Source organism: Schistocerca gregaria, chromosome 3 (assembly GCF_023897955.1).
Source record: "Schistocerca gregaria isolate iqSchGreg1 chromosome 3, iqSchGreg1.2, whole genome shotgun sequence".
Classification (NCBI taxonomy): Eukaryota; Metazoa; Arthropoda; class Insecta; order Orthoptera; family Acrididae; genus Schistocerca; species Schistocerca gregaria.
Window position 1 is genome coordinate 875005932 of NC_064922.1, and position 21561 is coordinate 875027492.

Here is a 21561-nt window from a genome sequence, read left to right on the forward strand (position 1 = left end):
TATTACTCTGGTGGCCATCCTAATTCCACTGTCCACCAAAGACAATGACACAACACAAAGTAGCACTTCTTTTACATGTTCTTTGCAATGTTTATCCACGTCGAACAAAAACACACATACACTTTACCAAAGTGACATTCAGACTCCGCTCCTGACCCTTCTTGCTGCTTGTATTTATAACCTCGTCAAAGAACTACTAAAAAGAGATATAGTTTATAAGTCACATGTACATCTCTGAATTTGTGCAGAAAAGTTATTAATTTATATCGAGTGCCATAATTTAACAGATTCTTAAAATGACAGACACATTTGTTTCCTTGACAGAACAATTCTTCGTTACAAAAAAGGCCATTTTTTAGAAGTTTGTCAATTGACTTCTCTAATTTGCATAAATCAGTAAATAACACGAATTATTAAGAATTACATTGGTTTTCGTCTAAAATAGGAGTGATAACGTGAATACTGAGTGAAAACGGTCCTAGTGAACAAATAGGTTTCACTGGGTGATTTTTATTTAAGGAGATCCATAATATATAAGTCAGCCACTATTTTTCGTACTTCATATTAATTATTTAAGATGACCTTAAGTGTTTTTACATGATGACATTTGCTGTATCAGTGATCAAGTGATATTAACTTTTGTGTGGGTCAGTTATTCAGTATAATTTAATGGGTTGACTGTTTATGGAGACATGTTATGCAATCATTGTTAACATACACAATAACTTTTCTATAATCATAAATACTCGTTAAACTGGTTGAATTTGGAGGGTATCGCATACTTTGGTAAAGTAAAGACTTTAATAGGTTCTGTTACAACTGGAAGATGGAACTGACTGCATTTGAGGAAGAGAAATTCTTAAATCTACCATTTGACTAATTTAGAAACAACGTAACAAAGAAATTATTTATGATTTTATTCCAAGCTGTTACTTTCTCAGCAACAGTAGTATGGTATATATTTCATGAAAAAATTCAGTCATAAGTTGAACAGCTATTTCTGTTTTGCTTAGCAGTTTTGACAGATCACCCTTGCGCCTTAAAAAGCCTAAAAAATATTGGGACACTATAAATGACTGTGCAGCTGATGCATGAATTTTATTTTGAAAGAAATTATTACTGCATTTCCGAGATATGTTTTTGCAATACAAAACACAAACATTTTCCACTCTTATATCAAATAGCCTGGCAACAGATGCTAAATATGCAATAACTACCTTTAAAATATATATTTAGCTGTATAATGTAAATACATTTATATGCTAAATTAATAGATTCTTGTGGAAATACCGGGAAAGTCTTTTTTTCTCCTTTTTTTGCCTCTTCTTAAAGCGTGCTTGTGTTTCTTCATCCGATTTAAAGTGATACAATTCCAAACTGTTATCAGTTCCATGGCAGCACAACACCTGTCCTGTAGAGTCTGCAGTTAAAGATACAACTCGGCCCTTCCCAAATCGGAGTAGAGATCCTGCCTTCTGACATATAACTGGACTCTGCAACAAATCAAATCTCTAATAACCAACAGCTGGCATAAAAATAATGTCAGTTAGATCACACAAAACCAAGAAGTCATACAAAGCCTCAAAGCATACTAACTGATATCAAAAATACAATATATGAGGCACACAAAATCCTGTGTGTACAATACCAATTACTAACAGCTACACTTAAAAATACATCCAGGTGGGCATTCACACAATAAAATTAAAAAAGTTATTTTGCAACTAAATTTCTCTCATAAATAACATTACTGAAACTGCCAATAAAAATGGATCATTGTGCCCTTCTTCTGCCAGTTATTTATCACTCAGCTAAAAGCACGAACTACTCACTAATTACAGTTTCTAGAGATGCAATGATCAACAATGTGAGGGTGCAGAAAGCAATAGAAGCCACTGTATTACAGACATACAATGTTTATCCACATGGCGTATGGCCTGTAATAGGAAGTGTCATGATGATCTCTCCATTGACACATGATTCTGAGTAACTCCCCCATTTGGATCTCAGGGAGAGCCTGCCAAGGCAGAGGTAACCATCCAAAGAGGATGAAATAAGCAACAAAAGGATAACATTCTATGAATCAGAGCGTGGAATGTCAGATGTTTGAAAATTGCCTGAAAGCTACAAAATATGAGAAGGGAAATGCAACGGTTTAATCAATCTAGATAACAGTGCGGGTCAGTCAGGTGAGATGGAAAGAAAAAATTTATTTTTGGTATGGTAAGTACAGAAAAGTTCAGTGATAGGGTTGTTCTCATCAAACAGAGTCCAACAACAATGTTTCGGGCATATGTGCAGACATCACAAGTAGATGAGGAGGAGATAAAGTATATAAGGATACTGAGTAGGTAATTCATTATGTAAAAGCAGATGAAAATCTAATAGCCATAGGGGACTGGACTACAACAGTAGGGGAAGGAATAGAAGAGTGAGTTACGGAGAAATGTAGGCTTGGTGGTATGAATGAAAGACGAGAAGAACTATTGAGTTCTGCAATAAATTTCAGCCAGTAACAGTGAACACAAAGTTCAATAATCACAAGAGGAGGAGGAATACGTGGAAAAGGTCTGGAGACAGGAAGATTCCAGTTGGATCACATTCCATCATGGTCAGATAAAGATTCCAAAATCAGATATTTGATTGTAAGGTGAAACCAGGAGCAGACATAGACATAAATCACAATTTACTAATGATGATGAGAGGACTGAAGTTTAAAGAGAATTGTCTGGAGGAATCGGTGTGGAAAGAAGTGGGATATTGAAGTACTGAGGACTGATGAGATGTGATCGAAATTCTCTAAAACTGTAATTACTGTACGAAAGAATATCACAGTAGGTAGTTCAGTTGAAAAGAAATGGAGATATCTAAAATGAGCAATCACAGAGGTTGGACACACAAACATACATACGAGGATTGTTAAGTGTGAAGAAACTTTGGGTAACAGAATAAATACTTCCACTAATTGATGAAAGAAGATAGAACAAAATCGTTCAGGAAAAAACAGGACTAGTAAATTGGGAATGAAATAAATAGGAAGGGCAAGGAAGCAATGATGGAATGGCTGCAGGAAGAATGTGAAGAAATCAAAAAATAAATGGTCGTTGTAAGGACTGCTAGAGCATAAAGAGAAGTCAAAACAACCTTTTATAAAATTAAAAACAAGGGTGGCAACACTGTTAAGAAGCCATGAGAATTTGACTGTCATACTCAGAGGGGAGAGAGATGAATGGAAAGAGTGCATTGAAGGTCTCTACAGGGGGGTGGACTTGTATGACGACATGACAGAAAAACAAAAAGGGAGTCAATTTGGAAGACACAGGGATACCACTATTGCAGCCCAAGTTTGAGAGAGCTTCGGAAGCATAGAAAGTGTGTGTGTGTGTGTGTGTGTGGTGTGTGTGTTTTCTACTTCTGATGAAGGATGTAGACCAAAATGTAATGTGCCCCAAATGTTAGCAGATTTCGTGTCTGTGTGTTTTCATGCACTAAAAATTACAGTATCTATGTAATGTTAAATGAACCAGACCAGCAACTTTTTGTTCTCTCTCTTCTTGATCAGCCATTATCCGGTACGGTTCCAGTTAAGTAGAGATTCTGTTATATGTGCTCATTATGTATAATAATAATAATAATAATAATAATAATAATAATAATAATAATTTAATTTCATTGTGTTTATCATTATGACTAATCATACCTTTTTTCCTAAGTTTTTTCATGAATTTGATAAGTAAATGTGGCTTACTTTGTTCGGGGATGTCTGTTGGTGAATGACCGCATATTAATGGTACCAATCAGTGGAATACGACTGGTCTGCTTTCAAAATAGAACCTGCATTTAAAATTTCACCTTTTTCAAAACGAAGTCCGACAGCTTTTAGGCGTAAATCGCGTCCCAAAATTACACTTTCCAACAGACATTCCCAGTAGAGAAGCCTAGCTAAAAAAATATGGTGGTAATTAAATTCCAAAATTTCAATATTTAATTTCAAAAAGATAAAATAATAATAATAATAAAATTAAAATAAAAGAAAAACCGCCACCATAAAAATGGCTCCCTTAGTGCAGGACTTATATATGTATGTACATGCATTACTGTAAATTTGGTATCTAAAAAATAATTGTATATTTCTGTTACATGAAAAACCACTGTAATGAGATACGAGACAGTGTCAACAAGCTGAGTAATACGAGACATGGAGCATGATCCTTAAAAGAAAAATCCACAACTCAAGAGGTAGCTGAAGCGCAGTAAGAAAGGAGGTAAGGACATTACTGTTTTCCTTTGTTCTGATGCACAAAAGTCAGTTAGGGAATGTTAAATTCTAAAAAACATTGCTCACAATAGTCTGCAAATTGTTTTGTGAATTTTGCAAAATGTAATGTTGACAAGATAGCAACTTTCTAGAACAACTGAGAATCATTGCTTGATTGTTTTATTGTAAATTGCTATACATTAACAGTAATTCTTACTAAAAAACATTTGCCGTGCATAAATTGAAGAGAATTAATGGTCAATTTTATTAAATTCAGTGAGGTTTATTTTTTAAATTCATGGGCAAAGGCAGTAGAAACTTTAAAATGGCTACACTGTCTGGAGTAGAATCAGATGTAGACAGTGCCGAGCAAAATATGGCGAGTCAAGAAACACAAAATAATGAATTGTCGGCAGGTGAAAATGCACCTAAGGCAGAATATACTGAAGAACTCACCCAGAGTGAATCAGTACCTACTAATTTTGCGGAACTGTTCATATTTTTCAGAGAAGAGATGCAAGGTTTACATCACTCTCTTTGCAAACAAAATGCACACTTTATAGAAGAAAAAGTAACAGACAGCTTAGATGCAAAACTGCAAACTGCAGCCCCTGAAATCAAAACTAGTATGAGTGTTAGTTTAGATGCAAAACTACAAAATGTAACTAACTGTTTAGACGCAAAACTTCAAAATGTGACTGACAGTTTAGACGCAAAACTTCAAAATCAGACTGACAGTTTAAATAGAAAACTTCAAACTTCAGCCACGGAAATTCAAAATAATATAACAACATTAGTAAACAAAAATTTGAATGCCTTAGCACATCAGATACAAGAAAATGTTGCCACACAAACCTGTGATGACCTTGATGGAAGATTTAGTAAAACTGACACTTAACTTCAAAAATATTAGTGATGAATTTGTCGACATGCGAAAAACATACAAGCATTTGCCCAAAGCTGTCAATGATGTAACCAAACAGGTCGCACACGTTAAAGCAGTACATTACAAAATGCTATGCAACAAATAGCTACACAGGTACAGGCACTCGCTATTGAACAGGAGAAATCCGTAGAAGTGAAGTTTGTAGAGAAAGGCAATCAATTTACCCTTGACTTTGTAAACTGGCTGAATGTGAAAGACAACCAATTTCAAGAATGTTTACGGAACAAACTGCCTGTAGTCGTAAAGAAAGTGACAAACAAAGCTTTGTCTGCAGCAAACATGTTAGGTGAAAACACCGAACATGTTTCTGAATGGAAACAGACACTTACACAAGAAGTACACACATTACAAAGAGAGCTGGCAGCGATAAAAAACGCAACACGCGAGGCTGATTTACGTGTCAATAATTTGCCAGAGGCGCAGACTGTGACATCTCGAGCAGCAACACCAAACAGCTGTTCAGCAACAAAGCCCAGTCCGCAACCCGTTCACCTAGCTTGTGAACAGGGGGCGGCCAGTTCTCTTTCTAATATACTTGTGGAAGAGAGTTTACTAAAATACAGACAATTCCAAAGTTTTACACTTGATTGCAAAACATCACACCATGTCACTTTTATCGAAAGCTTCCATAGTATACTACCAAAGTCGTGGAACGGTAAACAGAAAATACAATTTGTCACTACCCATAATCAAGGTGATGGAGCCTTATGGGCAAATGGAGTAATGGATTATTGCCAAAAGTTTTGAGGAATTCGACAACACTTTTCTAAATAAATATTCGCCAGCAAAAACACAAGAACATTTAAGGCATGATGGATATAATCCTGAGATGTACAATAGTAAAGTAGGTACACTGCGTAAATATTTTGAAAAGTATATAAATAAGATGAAATACTGGGATGAACGAATGCTCAAACAAGAAGTCATATGGCTTTTAAAATCAAAATTACCAGTATCAGTACTTCAGGTACAGATTCTGGTGCAGAACTTTTCATTTCAATGCTTAATTCTATTCACCTGTTGCATGAAGAAGCAAAATTGAATTGGGGGGGGGGGGGGGAGGAGGTTGCAGTAATGCTCAAGTATCAAGTTTAAATGGCTCCGAGCATTATGGGACTTAACATCTATGGTCATCAGTCCCCTAGAACTTAGAACTACTTAAACCTAACTAACCTAAGGACATCACACAACACCCAGTCATCACGAGGCAGAGCAAATCCCTGACCCCGCCGGGAATCGAACCCGGGAACCAAGTATGAAGTAACAACTGTAATAACTATTATCAATATCACATTAAAAATGCTAATAGTAACAAAAATGGGAATAGTTTGCCTTAATCTTACAATAGTAATAATAACCTAGGACCATGGGATGGAAGAAATTCTACTCCTTTTAATAAGTGGCATAGGCAAGACAACAGGTATCATCCAGGGTACACCAATTACAATAATCAACCAAACCACTGACAACCAATAACACAGCAGTCAAACAGTAATTGGCATCCTAACCCAGGAACAAATACACAATCAGCTGGCACTCCTGCACCACCGAACACTACTGGGGGCAACAGCCACCAGTAAGAATTATGGAAGTGATGGGCAACACTATGACCGGCATTATAAACTCAATGCGACCTCATACAGACCTCATATGGCGGTCATGGAAGAAGCAGGGGGCAAATGTCGTAAAAGTCTCTATTTAATAAGACATAATCAAGAAAAAATTCTGAGTGATGAACTTTGCAAAGAAAACCATTTGTATAAACTAACAGAAAAGGAAACACTCCAAGCTTCATCTCACACAGTAGTAGGTGAGATACCAACCAGAGTTACTGTTGACACAGGCGCAGCTACAAATTGTGTTATTGTTGTGGTCTTCAGTCTTGAGACTGGTTTGATGCAGCTCTCCATGCCACTAATCATACAGTAAAGTTGCATGCCCTCGGGAAAGATTACGGCCGTAGTTTCCCCTTGCTTTCAGCTGTTCGCAGTACCAGCACAGCAAGGCCGTTCTGGTAATTGTTACAAGGCCAGGTCAGTCAATCATCCAGACTGTTGCCTTTGCAACTACTGAAAAGGCTGCTGCCCCTCTTCAGGAACCACATGTTTGTCTGGCCTCTCAACAGATACCCCTCCATTGAAGTTGCACCTACGGTACGGCTATCTGTATCGCTGAGGCACGCAAGCGTCCCCACCAAGGGGCAAGGTCCATGGTTCATGGGGGGAGGATATGGCTTTAGAATTCTATAATAAGATTTGTGAACTTCAGACACCATATATGCTGTTGGTACACAATTGTAGAATCATGAATGCATTTGGAAATAAGTAAAAGGGAGTACATATGCAGACTCATGTACTAGTTGAGGCAGGTAATGGAGCTATAAAGAGCACATTTCTGGTTTGTGAAGGTTTATCACTGAGCTGCATATGGGGAGTGGATTTCTTTCTTACAAGAAAGAGATGCAGCAATTGACATTTCTTGTGGCAAATGTGTATTAAAAGTGAATGGGAAGGGGATTGCCCTACCACTCATTAAAAGGAAGGCGGTTCACAGTAAGTTATGTCAAGGAGTCCAAATCTAATACGTAAAACCAGAGGTAATTTCATGTGACAATCAATTTCCTATGTTGCCAGATCAAACACAGCCCAGACAACAGGAATTTGATGTACAGTCTTGCAGACAGGAAATATGAAGCAAAGTTTATGAATCAGTTTATTTAAACACTGTACAACAAAACAAACTGATTAACCTTTTAAACATGTATATATAGCAATATATTTAAAGCTTTAAATATGTCTGCTTGTGTCTGTGTATGTATGGATGGATATGCATATGTGTGTGTGTGTGTGTGTGTGTGTGTGTGTGTGTGTGTGTGTGTGTGTGTGGGCGCGAGCATATACCTATCCTTTTTTCCCCTCTGTCGCATGTTACAACAGGATATAAAGAAATATTTTACTGAGTAAACATTTCCTAGAGTGGATGTACCTATGTAAATATTATGAGAACTTGTAAATATGTTAGTACGTAAGCCAGTGTACATAGTAGTCTTAAGACAAATTTATTTTCTTCATGTGCATAAGTAGATCTTATGTAAACCTTCTGCTGAACAACGAACTTTCACATTAGTAATAGAAGTTCAGAAATAATCTTTTAAGTAAATTCATTTCATTAATATAATGAAGAGAAAAGTAACAAGAATCTTATTTTGATGTAATCTTAGTAACATTTTCATGGATGCAATTTTTCCATTTCTTTTGCTATGCAATTCTAAGTAAAGAAAGTAAGGCAGAGGCCATACAGATGATAAAGTTTTTCTATTAGTACATTTTAAGTTTTGTGCAGATGCAATGGTTAGTGTTATAAAATAATTTTCTGTTTATGCCTAGCAGGTAGTTTGCAAACATAAACAGCAAGCTACTGAATATCTGAAACTAGCCTTTACAAGTAGCTTCAGGTACATGAATATGTCACTCACTTCACCAAAAGAAATAACTTCCATAATAAAATCTTTAAAAACAAAGCATTCTAGTGCTTACAATGAAATATCAACAAAGTTAATTAAGCGTGTTCTTGTGAGTTTAGTACAATTCTTTGTTACTTGTGTAATCAGTCAATTATAACTGGGGCATTTCCTGACTGGCTAAAATATGCAGATGTTAAGCCTCTATACAAGAAAGGGGATAAGAGATACCACCAAACTACAGACCGATTTCACTTTTGCCAGCACCCTCAAAAATTTTAGAAAAAGTAATGTACAGGCAGCTTCCCAACCATCTTACCACAAATAACATATTATCAAGAACACAGTTTGGATTTCTGAAGGGTTCTGATATCGAGAAGGCTATTTACACCTACAGTGAAAATGTACTTAATTTGTTATATAACAAATTACAAGCAGCAGGTATTTTCTGTGATTTGTCAAAGGCATTTGATTTTGTGAACCACAACATCCTTTTAAATAAATTAGAATTCTATGGTGTCACGGGTAGTGCTGCAAAATGGTTCAAGTCATACCTCGGTAACAGGAAACAAAGGGTGTCAGTGCAAGGAACTAGTGAATCAAGTCATCATCAGAATGGGAAGAAATTACATGTGGTGTCCCACAAGGATCCATCTTAGGGGCATTGCTTTTATCTTGTGTACACTAATGATCTCTCATCAGTTACACTGCCAGAAGCAGAGTTTGTTTTGTTTGCAGATGACACAAGTATTGCAATAAATAGTATGTCAAGTGTAGTGCTAGAAAGATCTGCTAATGATATTTTCATGGTTTAAAGCCAACTCACTGACATTAAACTTCGAAAAGACTCACTATTGCAATTCAGAACCTGTAAGAGGTTTACAGTCTTAAATTCCTGGGATTACAACTTGATAATAAATTCAGTTGGGAGGAGCACACCACAGAACTGCAGAAACGCCTTAACAAATCTGTATTTGCAATTCAAGTGTTAGCTGACATAGGTGACATAAAAATGAAAAAGCTTGCATACTTTGCCTACTTTCATTCCATAATGTCACATGGTATAATATTTTGGGGTAACTCTTCAAGTCAAACAAAAGTTTTCAGAGTCCAAAAGCGTGTAATATGTATTATTTGTGGAGTAAATTCACGGATGCCATGTAGAAACCTCTTCAAAGAACTGGGTATTTTAACTACTGCCTCTCAGTATATTTACTCCTTAATGACATTTGTCCTAAATAATATATCTCTTTTTCCAACAAACAGCTCAGTTCATACATACAATACCAGGAACAAAAATGATCTGCACAAGGACTTAAAAGCACTTACTTTAGTTCAAAAAGGGGTCCACTACTCAGGAACACTCATCTTCAATAATTTGTCAGAAAACATAAAAAGTTTAGTTACAAATAAAAATCAGTTTAAAAGGAGCCTGAAAGACTTACTAGTGGCCAACTCCTTCTACTCCATGACTAATTGTTTAATAGAAACAAATGATGTATTGTATATATTCATACTATTAGTATTGTTATTTCAGCTTAAAAAAAAAAAAAAAAGTTCCACATCCACGAGGATCTCCTCAGCACGGATCTATGGAATGAAAAACTAACCTAACCTAATCTAATCTAATCACTGTGGGTCGTGTTTTTAAGTGAATTGATAAAACTACTGATATTTTATTCTGAAAGAAGTGAAATGGCAACATTGTGCCATAAGCAGATTCATACCATAAGCAGATTCATACCATAAGCAGATTCATATTCAGCACTAATTCTCGCGACTAATTTAAACGGCACACACCAGTTTGTGTGAGGCAAAAACAGTCAGTGAGGTCCTTAGCTCCAGTAGTAATGAATAAACTTGCATTACATGACAAAATGATGTAAAGCTAGGCTTCACTACAGTAAACAGCCACACAACTAAATTAATGTTGCGAAGAACTGTAAGAGGAAAAAGTTAGAAAGTTATAGAATATAAACACTATGTAAATGATACAGTTGGTACCAACAACAGAGTACATAAGCTGTGGGATTTTTCTTTGAGCACATTTGTAAGTAACATGACACGAATGGACATGTTAGGAGTAATAAGTAGTGAATAGCAAACAGAACTGTCAATGGTGAAGTAGTGCACGTAAATTTGCATTTCATGGGATGTGTGATCAAGAGACTTTATATGTCTGATAAAACAATTTCGCCTGGTGAAATAAATACAAACATGTTGCACAAATGTTGACTGGACGACACTCTTAGTGGCAAGTGAACTTAATTTGTTTACTCTACATCTACATCTACATTTATACTCTGCAAGCCACCCAATGGTGTGTGGCGGAGGGCACTTTACGTGCCACTGCCATTACCTCCCTTTTCTGTTCCAGTCGCTTATGGTTCGCGGGAAGAACGACTGACTGGAAGCCTCCGTGCGCGCTCGAATCTCTCTAATTTTACACTCGTGATCTCCTCTGGAGGTATAAGTAGAGGGAAGCAATATATTTGATACCTCATCCAGAAACGCACCCTCTCGAAACCTGGCGAGCAAGCTACACTGTGATGCAGAGCGCCTCTCTTGCAGAGTCTGCCACTTGAGTTTGCTAAACATCTCCGTAACGCTTTCACAGTTACCAAATAACCCTGAGACAAAACGCGCCGCCCTTCTTTGGATCTTCTCCATCTCCTCCGTCAACCCGACCTAGTACGGATCCCACACTGATGAGCAATACTCAAATATAGGTTGAACGAGTGTTTTGTTGATAGACTACATTTCCTAAGGACTCTCCCAATGAATCTCAACCTGGTACCCGCCTTACCAACAATTTATTTTAAATAATTAATGGAAAATCTTATATAAAGATGTGAAACAAATACTAACTAATAATAAATAATAACTGGCCAGTACTTACCTCAGCTCAATACAGCCGATAGATACACAAAAAACAACCGAAAATTTAAGTTCCTAGATTTCGGAATAAATGTTCCTTCATCAGGGAGGAGAGAGGGGAAAGAAAGGGAAGAAAGGAAAGTGGATTTAGTTACTCACAACCCAGGTTATGAAGCAACAGGGAAAGGAAAACAGGGAGGGTAGCAAGGATGGAGGCATGGTTGTCAGAGGGAAGCCAAAGATATTCTACTGTAGGTACTGTGCCAGCTTCAAACCAAAGAGGATGCATACAGAAGTAAAGAGGTATATAGTATAAAGATGTAGGATGAAAAGATGCATGAATGGCTAAAGAGGAAAGGGAAAGAAGAGAAGACTGAAGAGTAAATGGGAGTGAGGTTGGTTAACGTAGGTTCAGTCCAGGGGGATGGCGGGATGAAAGGATGTGTTGGAGTGCAAGTTCCCATCTCCGCAGTTCAGAGGGACTGGTGTTGGGTGGGAGAAGCCAAATGGCACATATGGTGTAGCAGGTTCCTAGGTCCCTAGAATTATGCTGGAGGGCATGCTCTGCTACTGGGTATTGGACATCTCCTAGGCGGACAGTTTGTCTGTGTCCGTTCATGCGCTCAGCCAGTTTAGTTGTTGTCATACCAATGTAAAAGGCTGTGCAGTGCAGGCATGTCAGCTGATAAATGACGTGTGTGGTTTCACACGTGGCCCTGCCTTGAATTGTGTATGTTTTACCAGTAGCGGGGCAGGAGTAGGTGGTTGTAGGGGGATGCATGGGGCAGGTTTTGCAGCGGCGTCGGTTACAGGGGTAGGAACCGCTGGGTAGAGCATAATTCTAGGGACCTAGGAACCTGCTACACCGTATGTGCCATTTGGCTTCTCCCACCCAACACCAGTCCCTCTGAACTGCGGAGATGGGAACTTGCACTCCAACACATCCTTTCATCCCGCCATCCCCCTGGACTGAACCTACGTTAACCAACCTCACTCCCATTTACTCTTCAGTCTTCTCTTCTTTCCCTTTCCTCTTTAGCCATTCATGCATCTTTTCATCCTACATCTTTATACTATATACCTCTTTACTTCTGTATGCATCCTCTTTGGTTTGAAGCTGGCACAGTACCTACAGTAGAATATCTTTGGCTTCTCTCTGACAACCATGCCTCCATCCTTGCTACCCTCCCTGTTTTCCTTTCCCTGTTGCTTCATAACCTGGGTTGTGAGTAACTAAACCCACTTTCCTTTCTTCCCTTTCTTTCCCCTCTCTCCTCCCTGATGAAGGAACATTTATTCTGAAAGCAAGAACTTAAATTTTCGGTTGTTTTTTGTATATCTATCGGCTGTACTGAGCTGAGGTAAGTACTGGCCAGTCCCTCTATCTCTTTGTCAACAATTTATTTTATATGATCATTCCACTTCAAATCATTCCGCACGCATAATCCCAGATATTTTACAGAAGTAACTGCTACCAGTGTTTGTTCTGCTATCATATAATCATACAATAAAGGATCCTTCTTTCTATGTATTCGCAATACATTACATTTGTCTATGTTAAGGGTCAGTTGCCACTCCCTACACCAAGTGCCTATCCGCTGCAGATCTTCCTGCATTTCGTTACAATTTTCTAATGCTGCAACTTCTCTGTATACTACAGCATCATCCGCGAAAAGCCACATGGAACTTCCAACACTATCTACTAGGTCATTTATATATATTGTGAAAAGCAATGGTCCCATAACACTCCCCTGTGGCACGCCAGAGGTTACTTTAACGTCTGTAGACGTCTCTCCATTGATAACAACATGCTGTATTCTGTTTGCTAAAAACTCTTCAATCCAGCCACACAGCTGGTCTGATATTCCGTAGGCTATTACTTTGTTTATAAGGCGACAGTGCGGAACTGTATTGAACGCCTTCCGGAAGTCTAGGAAAATAGCATCTACCTGGAAGCCTGTATCTAATATTTTCTGGGTCTCATGAACAAATAAAGCGAGTTGGGTCTCACACGATTGATGTTTCCGGAATCCATGTTGATTCCTACAGAGTAGATTCTGGGTTTCCAAAAACGACATGATACTTGAGCAAAAAACATGTTCTAAAATTCTACAACAGATTGACGTCAGAGATATAGGTCTATAGTTTTGCGCATCTGCTCGACGACCCTTTCTGAAGACTGGGACTACCTGTGTTCTTTTCCAATCATTTGGAACCTTCCGTTCCTCTAGAGACTTGCAGTACACGGCTGTTAGAAGGGGGGCAAGTTCTTTCGGGTACTCTGTGTTGAATCGAATTGGTATTCTGTCAGGTCCAGTGGACTTTCCTCTGTTGAGTGATTCCAGTTGCTTTTCTATTCCTTGGACACTTATTTCGATGTCAGCCATTTTTTCGTTTGTGGGAGGATTTAGAGAAGGAACTGCAGTGTGGTCTTCCTCTGTGAAACAACTTTGGAAAAAGGTGTTTAGTATTTCAGCTTTACACGTGTCATCCTCTGTTTCAATGCCATCATCATCCCGGAGTGTCTGGAAATGCTGTTTCGAGCCACTTACTGATTTAACGTAAGACCAGAACTTCCTAGGATCTTCTGTCAAGTTGGTACATAGAATTTCACTTTCGAATTCAATGAACGCTTCACGCATAGCCCTCCTTACGCTAACTTTGACATTGTTTAGCTTCTGTTTGTTTGAGAGGTTTTGGCTGCATTTAAACTTAGAGTGAAGCTCTCTTTGCTTTCGCAGTAGTTTCCTAACTTTGTTGTTGAACCATGGTGGGTTTTTCCCGTCCCTCACAGTTTTACTCAGCATGTACCTTTCTAAAACACATTTTACAATTGCCTTAAACTTTTCCATAAACACTCAACCTTGTCAGTGTCGGAACAGAAATTTTCGTTTTGATCTGTTAGGTAGTCTGAAATCTGCCTTCCATTACTCTTGCTAAACAGATAAACCTTCCTCCCCCCTTTTTTTTATATTCCCATTAACTTCCATATGCAGGGATGCTGCAACGACCTTATGATCACTGATTCCCTGTTCTGCGCATACAGAGTCAAAAAGTTCGAGTCTGTTTGTTATCAGTAGGTCCAAGATGTTATCTCCACGAGTCAGTTCTCTGTTTAATTGCTCGAGGTAATTTTCAGATAGTGCACTCAGTATAATGTCACTCGATGCTCTGTCCCTACCACCCATCCTAAACATCTGAGTGTCCCAGTCTATATCTGGTAAATTGAAATCTCCACCTAAGACTATAATATGCTGAGAAAATTGATGTGAAATATATTCCAAATTTTCTCTCAGTTGTTCTGCCACTAATGCTGCTGAGTCAGGAGGTCGGTAAAAGGAGCCAATTATTAACCTAGCTCGGTTGTTGAGTGCAACCACCACCCATAATATTTCACAGGAACTATCCACTTCTACTTCACTACAGGATAAACTACTACTAACAGCGACAAACACACCACCACCGGTTGCATACAATCTGTCCTTTCTAAACACCGTCTGTGCCTTTGTAAAAATTTCGGCTGAATTTATCTCTGGCTTCAGCCAGCTTTCTGTACCTATAACGATTTCAGCTTCGGTGCTTTCTATCAGAGGTTGAAGTTCCAGTACTTTACCAATGCAGCTTCGACAGTTTACAATTACAATACCGATTGCTGCTTGGTCCCCGCATGTCCTGACTTTGCCCCGCACCCTTTGAGGCTGTTCCCCTTTCTGTACTTGCACGAGGCCATCTAACCTAAAAAACTGCCCAGTCCACACCACACAACCACTGCTACCCGTGTAGCCGCTTGTTGCGTGTAGTGGACTCCTGACCTATCCAGCGGAACCCGAAACCCCACCACCCTATGGCCCAAATCGAGGAATCTGCAGCCCACACGGTCGAAGAACCGTCTCAGCCTCTGATTCAGACCCTCCACTCGGCTCTGTACCAAAGGCCTGCAGTCAGTCCTGTCGACGATGCTGCAGATGGTGAGCTCTGCTTTCATCCCGCTAGTGAGACTGGCAGTCTTCACCAAATCAGATAGCCGCCTGAAGCCAGAGAGGATTTCCTCTGATCCATAGCAACACACATCATTGGTGCCGACATGAGCGACCACCTGCAGATGGGTGCACCCTGTACACTTCATGGCATCTGGAAGGACCCTTTTCACATCTGAAATGACTCCCCCCGGTATGCACACCGAGTGCACATTGGCTTTCTTCCCCTCTCTTGCTGCCATATCCCTAAGGGGACCCATTACGCACCTGACGTTGGAGCTCCCAACTACCAGTAAGCTCACCCTCTGCGACTGCCCGGATCTTGCAGACTGAGGGGCAACCTCTGGAACAGGACAAGCAGCCATCTCCGGCCGAAGATCAGTATTAGCCGGAGACAGAGCCTGAAACCGGTTCGTCAGACAAACTGGAGAGTGCCGTCCGTTCAGCCCTCCGGAATGTCTTTCGCCCCCTGCCACACCTCGAGACGACCTCCCACTTTACCACAGGTGAGGGATCAGCCTCAATGTGGGCAGTATCCCGGGCAGCCAACCCCCATTCGGACCCCCACAGTGATGCCCATTGGCAACGGCCTCAAGCTGTGTGACCGAAGCCAACACTGCCTGAAGCTGGGAGCTAAGATGACAGCATTGAAGTGATATGATGATCCACTGAAGTGGGACACAGTGAATTGTTGTTACATGGAACTCAGATAGTATGTATCTTGCATAAACTGTGGAACAAACTGTAGCACTGGAACTTTATGGATGTGACGTCACATGTGACTACTACAAGCCAATGGAAAGCTAAGTGCTTAAGAAACGAAAACTTTGATAAACACTTTGCAAACATGTGTAGTGCGCGGTATTCTGCAGACATTAATGAATGTGCAGAAACCGAAACTAACATGCATGTGTTAGTGCAGTAACAGTGCAGATGTCAACTGACAGTAAAGTGCATGAACAAAAACCATACATTAGACCCAAAGCTATCACCGAACAAACTGGTGTAAATTAAGTGTTGCAAGTGATTACAACTACCGACTAATAAAATTCTCTTTAGGGAGTATGTACCGTATTTACTTGAATCTAAGCCACACTCTTTTTCCGGTTTTTGTAATCCAAAAAACCACATGCGGCTTAGAATCGAGTGCGAAGTATACAGATGTTCTGAAAAATGTTGGTAGGTGCCACCACAACTAACTAGTATATGTAGCTTGTAGCACTACACAGGCATGTTTTGCAGGCACACAGATAAATACTGGCGCCAAAACCTATCCACCAGTAAATAAATTAAAAGGAAAGGTAGAAGAATGTAAACATTATGCCGCGTATTCTTTCGTGTTTGCTGCTATCTTATTTAAATCCTGTCTGCGTAATAAACTACGAAACTAGAGTGAGACAACAGCAAATGCGGAAGAATATACATATTATGTCATATTTATATTTGTATTATTCTTATGCTGAATAGTGATGCAGTCATAAATGAAGCACGAATCTAAGATGACTAACATCTGTGCAGAATGTAATGTACTAAAGAGGCATCTGCAAAGATTTTCAAACGGAGAAAAATTTTCGCTAAAGTCTCATTCGGAACAAATTCTATCATACGCCGTCTATTATTTGATTCTTGTTGATCATTAACAAAGAAAGCAGTAGTGTAAGTAACAACAAATAGCAGTCTCTTGCCGCTGTTTCGGTTAGAGACAATTCCTCTCTTTTATTTTATTGTAAGCGGTGGTAGCACGCACAAAAGCAAGCCATGCCGCGAGCGGCGACAGGCCATAAACACGCACTATCAGAATGCGACAAACAATGCACGACACAGTACAGTAATGCACTTTCAGCTGAGAATGACGCAAACATCTATAAAAAAGAGAACGGCACTTATCAGGTCAAAGCAAAATAAGCAATTGGTTCCAACCAGACGAAGCACGTGAAAAAGGAAAGATACTTGTACAAATACGGACGGAGAACCTGACGTATAGCAATGGCTACCTGGTAAGGCTTAAGTGCTAAGCTTAGGACTCGAACCAAACTACTGTAGCTCTATCATCATTCATTCGACCTAAATTGTGTCTCGTATTACAATGGACCAACTTTGTTTCGATTTGGAGGTGTGGTCTAAAACTTTTTCTCCCCTTGAATTTCGAGTCTCAAATTTCAGGTGCAGCTTAGATTCAGGAATTTTTTTTCCCTTTATTTCGTTCTCATTTTTCAGGTGCGGCTTAGATTCGAGTGCGGCTTAGATTCGAGTAAATACGGTATTAAAAATTGTGTTACTGACCCCAATCTACGGATGTTTCAAGTAACACTGTATCCTGAGCTGACTGGATCATGTCGAGCACAACCAGCCCAGAACTCCGCATTCTTCTTGCAGACAACGCAGATCGTCATGGTGCACACGTATGCAATTTGTCAACATCACGAGCACGCCGTCGTGACCACTCTACACCACAGCAACAGCAAATGCCGCAGCCCGACTGACTTCGCCTACAATGCATCACCTTTATAACCATTGAGCAAGAATGAATAATGTTCAACTTAGTGATTATTGTAAACTGTTTCAAAAAAACCCATGTATTTGTGGAATGAAAACCCATACGATGATTCCTAAAAATTACCACCTTAATGTTTCTCTAATGATGTAATTTGTTCATCCTGATTAATTGTACTAAATGATCCGATTTTGTCATTGTGTAACATTTTTAAATTTTATGAGAAAGGAATTGGATGCCTATGCCTTACTGTCGTTTCGCCAGGTTCCAGCAGGATCGCACCCAAATGGGAAGACAAAGTACATTCCTGGCAACGCTAAAACAGGCTCCAGCTCAAACGTATGGGGGGGGGGGGGGGGCGTACTATTTAAAGACTAAAACTTAATGAAGTGATGAAAAGTTTTAAAACTTTTTACATCTTTAAAAACCTTTAAAAATTTAGGGGGTTGTGTAATGTTCCCACCAAGTGTTAGTGGATTTCGTGACTGTGTTTTCATGCAATAGCACTGAGACGATTTTATCACTGCTTAATAGACACTGCGATTACAATAAAACTTCTCTGTAAATTACAGTATCTATGTAATGTTAAATGAACAAGACCGGCAACTTTTTGTTCTCTCTCTTCTTGATCAGCCATTGTCCGGTGCACTTGCAGTTAAGCAGAGATTCTGTTATTTGTGCTCATTTTGCATAATAATAATAATTTAATTTCATTGCGTTTATCACTATGACTAATCATACCTTTTTTCATGAATTTGATAAGTAAATGTGGCTTACTTTGTTCAGGGCTGTCTATTGGTGAATGACCACACATTAATGGTACCAATCAGTGGAACACGACTGGTCTGCTTTCAAAACAGAACCTGCATCTAAAATTTCACCTTTTGCAAAACGATGTCCGATAGCTTTTAGGTGTGAATCGCGTCCCAAAATTCTACTTGCCAACAGACAATCCCAGTAGAGAAGTCTAGTTACAAAATATGGTGGTAATTAAATTCCAAAATTTAAATATTTAATTTAGCTATAATTGTGAGAGTCTTTCTGTTGTGCCTATCTGCAACTCAGCATGTCCGTTATGTGGTGAGTAGCAATTTCTCATAATATTGTAGACAAAGTTAATGTATTCTGCTACCTTGGAAGCAAAAGAAAACTTGACAAATGAAGGAAGTGTGGCATAGAAAGCAGACTAACACAGACAAAGAGGACACACCTAGCCAAAAGAACACTGCCAGTATCGAAGATAGGATTTAAACTGAGTAAGAAATTTCTAAGAATGTACATTTGGAGCACAGCATTGTATGGCGGTATGGAATATGGAAAAACTGGAAAAAAGATAATCCAGTTATTCTGAGATGTGGTGCTACAGAAGGATGTTCAAAATTAGGTGGAATGATAAGTAATGAGTAAGATCTCCTCAAAATCAGAGAACACAACAGTTGGAATCAGAGGGAGTTGTAAAGGGTAAAAACTGTAGGAAAGAGGGTTACTGGAATACATTCAATAAATGCCCGAGGAAGTAGGCTGCAAGTGCTACTTTAGGATGAAGAGGCTGGCACAGGAGAGATATTTGTGGCAGGCCTCATCAAACGAGTCAGAGGACTGATGAAAAAGCAGAGAGAGAGAGAGAGAGAGAGAGAGAGAGAGAAGCAATACATGCGATTTTGGAATCTGACTGAATTCTTAAAATATATTCCTTTTAATCAGTCTTCAGAATATACACATTACTAGTGCAATCAATTTATACTTCCTAGCTTAAATATAACTGTGACTCACCAACATATCACTATCAACGTCTTCTCCAGTAAGAAAACCTTCTGTATTGGAATGTTTCACATTACTGTCAATATTTTCAGAATTGTCACCATGGACTTCTCTGAAAGTAATATTCCACACTCGCAGTTCATTATCATTGCATCCAGTTACCAAGTATTTATCTTCTTTCATCAACTCAAATCCCCAAACCTAGAGAGTGAGAAAAAGAGAGAGAGAGAGTTTATTTATGTCTTTAATTTACTAACGAAGCTTCACACTCTGGGAAACACGACACAGAAGTGTAAAAAGAGTCCAAAAATATAAAATAAAATCAATGTTTGAGTTATATTAATGTTTACTAGTGCCTGTATTTACTAACTCTACTGATAGCTGAAGGTCTCTATTGCTTTATGATACATAACTGAATTATACTGGAGTTCTTCAATCACTACCAGGAAGTGTCATAACAATAAATAGTTCCTTTCATCCAAATCAATGTACAGTAAACGTCTGGGAAAGAACTAGCATTCATTTTATATCATGACATTCTCATACCACAAAAAATATATTTTATCCAAATCAGCTTTGACCATATTATGATAAATTATGTAATAAGATCCAAGAAAACAACATTTTAAATGACTCAACACTGACATAATAATTTTGAACTAAAGACTTATTCTGAACACATCACTCATATATCCAAAAACGATTTCATTGGTATGTTTGATATGAGGCAGAGTGTGCCAAAGTGACATTGTAGCCAAATACTAAACAGGCAGTATAAAAACCATCAGGAACCTTGCACTACTAGCAGAAACCTTAACAGTCCAACAGTCAGTTCACACAATTCTGCCACCTAAAGATTACTCTAAATAAATGTATTACAATCCTGGTAATGCCATTCTCTCCTGGATGAATCTGTGATCTTACTGACCACAATCCTTAATCTTGCATATGAGATCTTAATATTTACACCAAATACACTGCTTGCCTTCCTACTCAGAAAAATGCAATTTTTCTGAGGAGACAAACTGAAAATACTTTAATGACAAAAAAAAAAAAAAAAAAAAAAAAATAACCACTATGTGATCAAAAGTATCCGGACAAGCCCAAAAACATACGTTTTTCATATTACGTGCATTGTACTGTCACCTACTGCCAGGTACTCCATATCAAAGACCTCAGTAGTCATTAGACATCATGAGAGAGCAGAATGGGGCAGTCCGCGGAGCTCATGAACTTCGAACATGGTCAGGTAATTGGGTGTCACTTGTGTCATATGTCTGTGCACGAGATTTCCACATTCCTAAACATCAATAGATCCACTGTTTCCAATGTGATAGTGAAGTGAAAATGTGAAGGGACACATACAGTGCAAAAGCATACAGAACAAGCTCATCTGTTGACTGACAGAGACTGCCGACAGCCGAAGAGGGTCTTAATGTGTAACAGGCAGACATCTATCCAGACCATCACACAGGAGTTCCAAACTGCTTCATGATCCACTGCAAGTACTATGACAGTTAGATGGGAGGTGAGAAAACTTGGAGTATATGGTTGAGTGGCTGCTCATAAGCCACACATCACACTGGTAAATACCAAATGACGCCTAGCTTGGCATAAGGAGCATAAACGTTGGATGACTGAACAGTGGAAAAAAGTGTGTGGAGTGACGACCTACAGTACACAATGTGGCAATCGGATGGCAGGGTGTCGGTGTGGCGTCATCTGCCTGCGTGTGTAGTGCCAACAGTAAAATTCGGACATGGTGGTGTTATGGTGTGGTCGTGTTTT

The 21561-nt window shown here is 38.9% G+C and overlaps 1 protein-coding gene across 1 annotated transcript in view; it reads right to left on the bottom strand.

The window, feature by feature from the left end:
- The window catches only part of LOC126354955 (WD repeat-containing protein 3-like), a 117532-nt gene that overhangs the window by 71175 nt on the left and 24796 nt on the right, over positions 1-21561 (bottom strand). The window contains exons 5-6 of the mRNA XM_050005037.1: positions 19786-19974; positions 1291-1493 (exon numbers count right to left, since the gene is read on the bottom strand). Coding sequence (XP_049860994.1) covers positions 1291-1493; positions 19786-19974 — 392 coding nt within the window. The remainder of the gene's footprint in view (positions 1-1290; positions 1494-19785; positions 19975-21561) is intronic.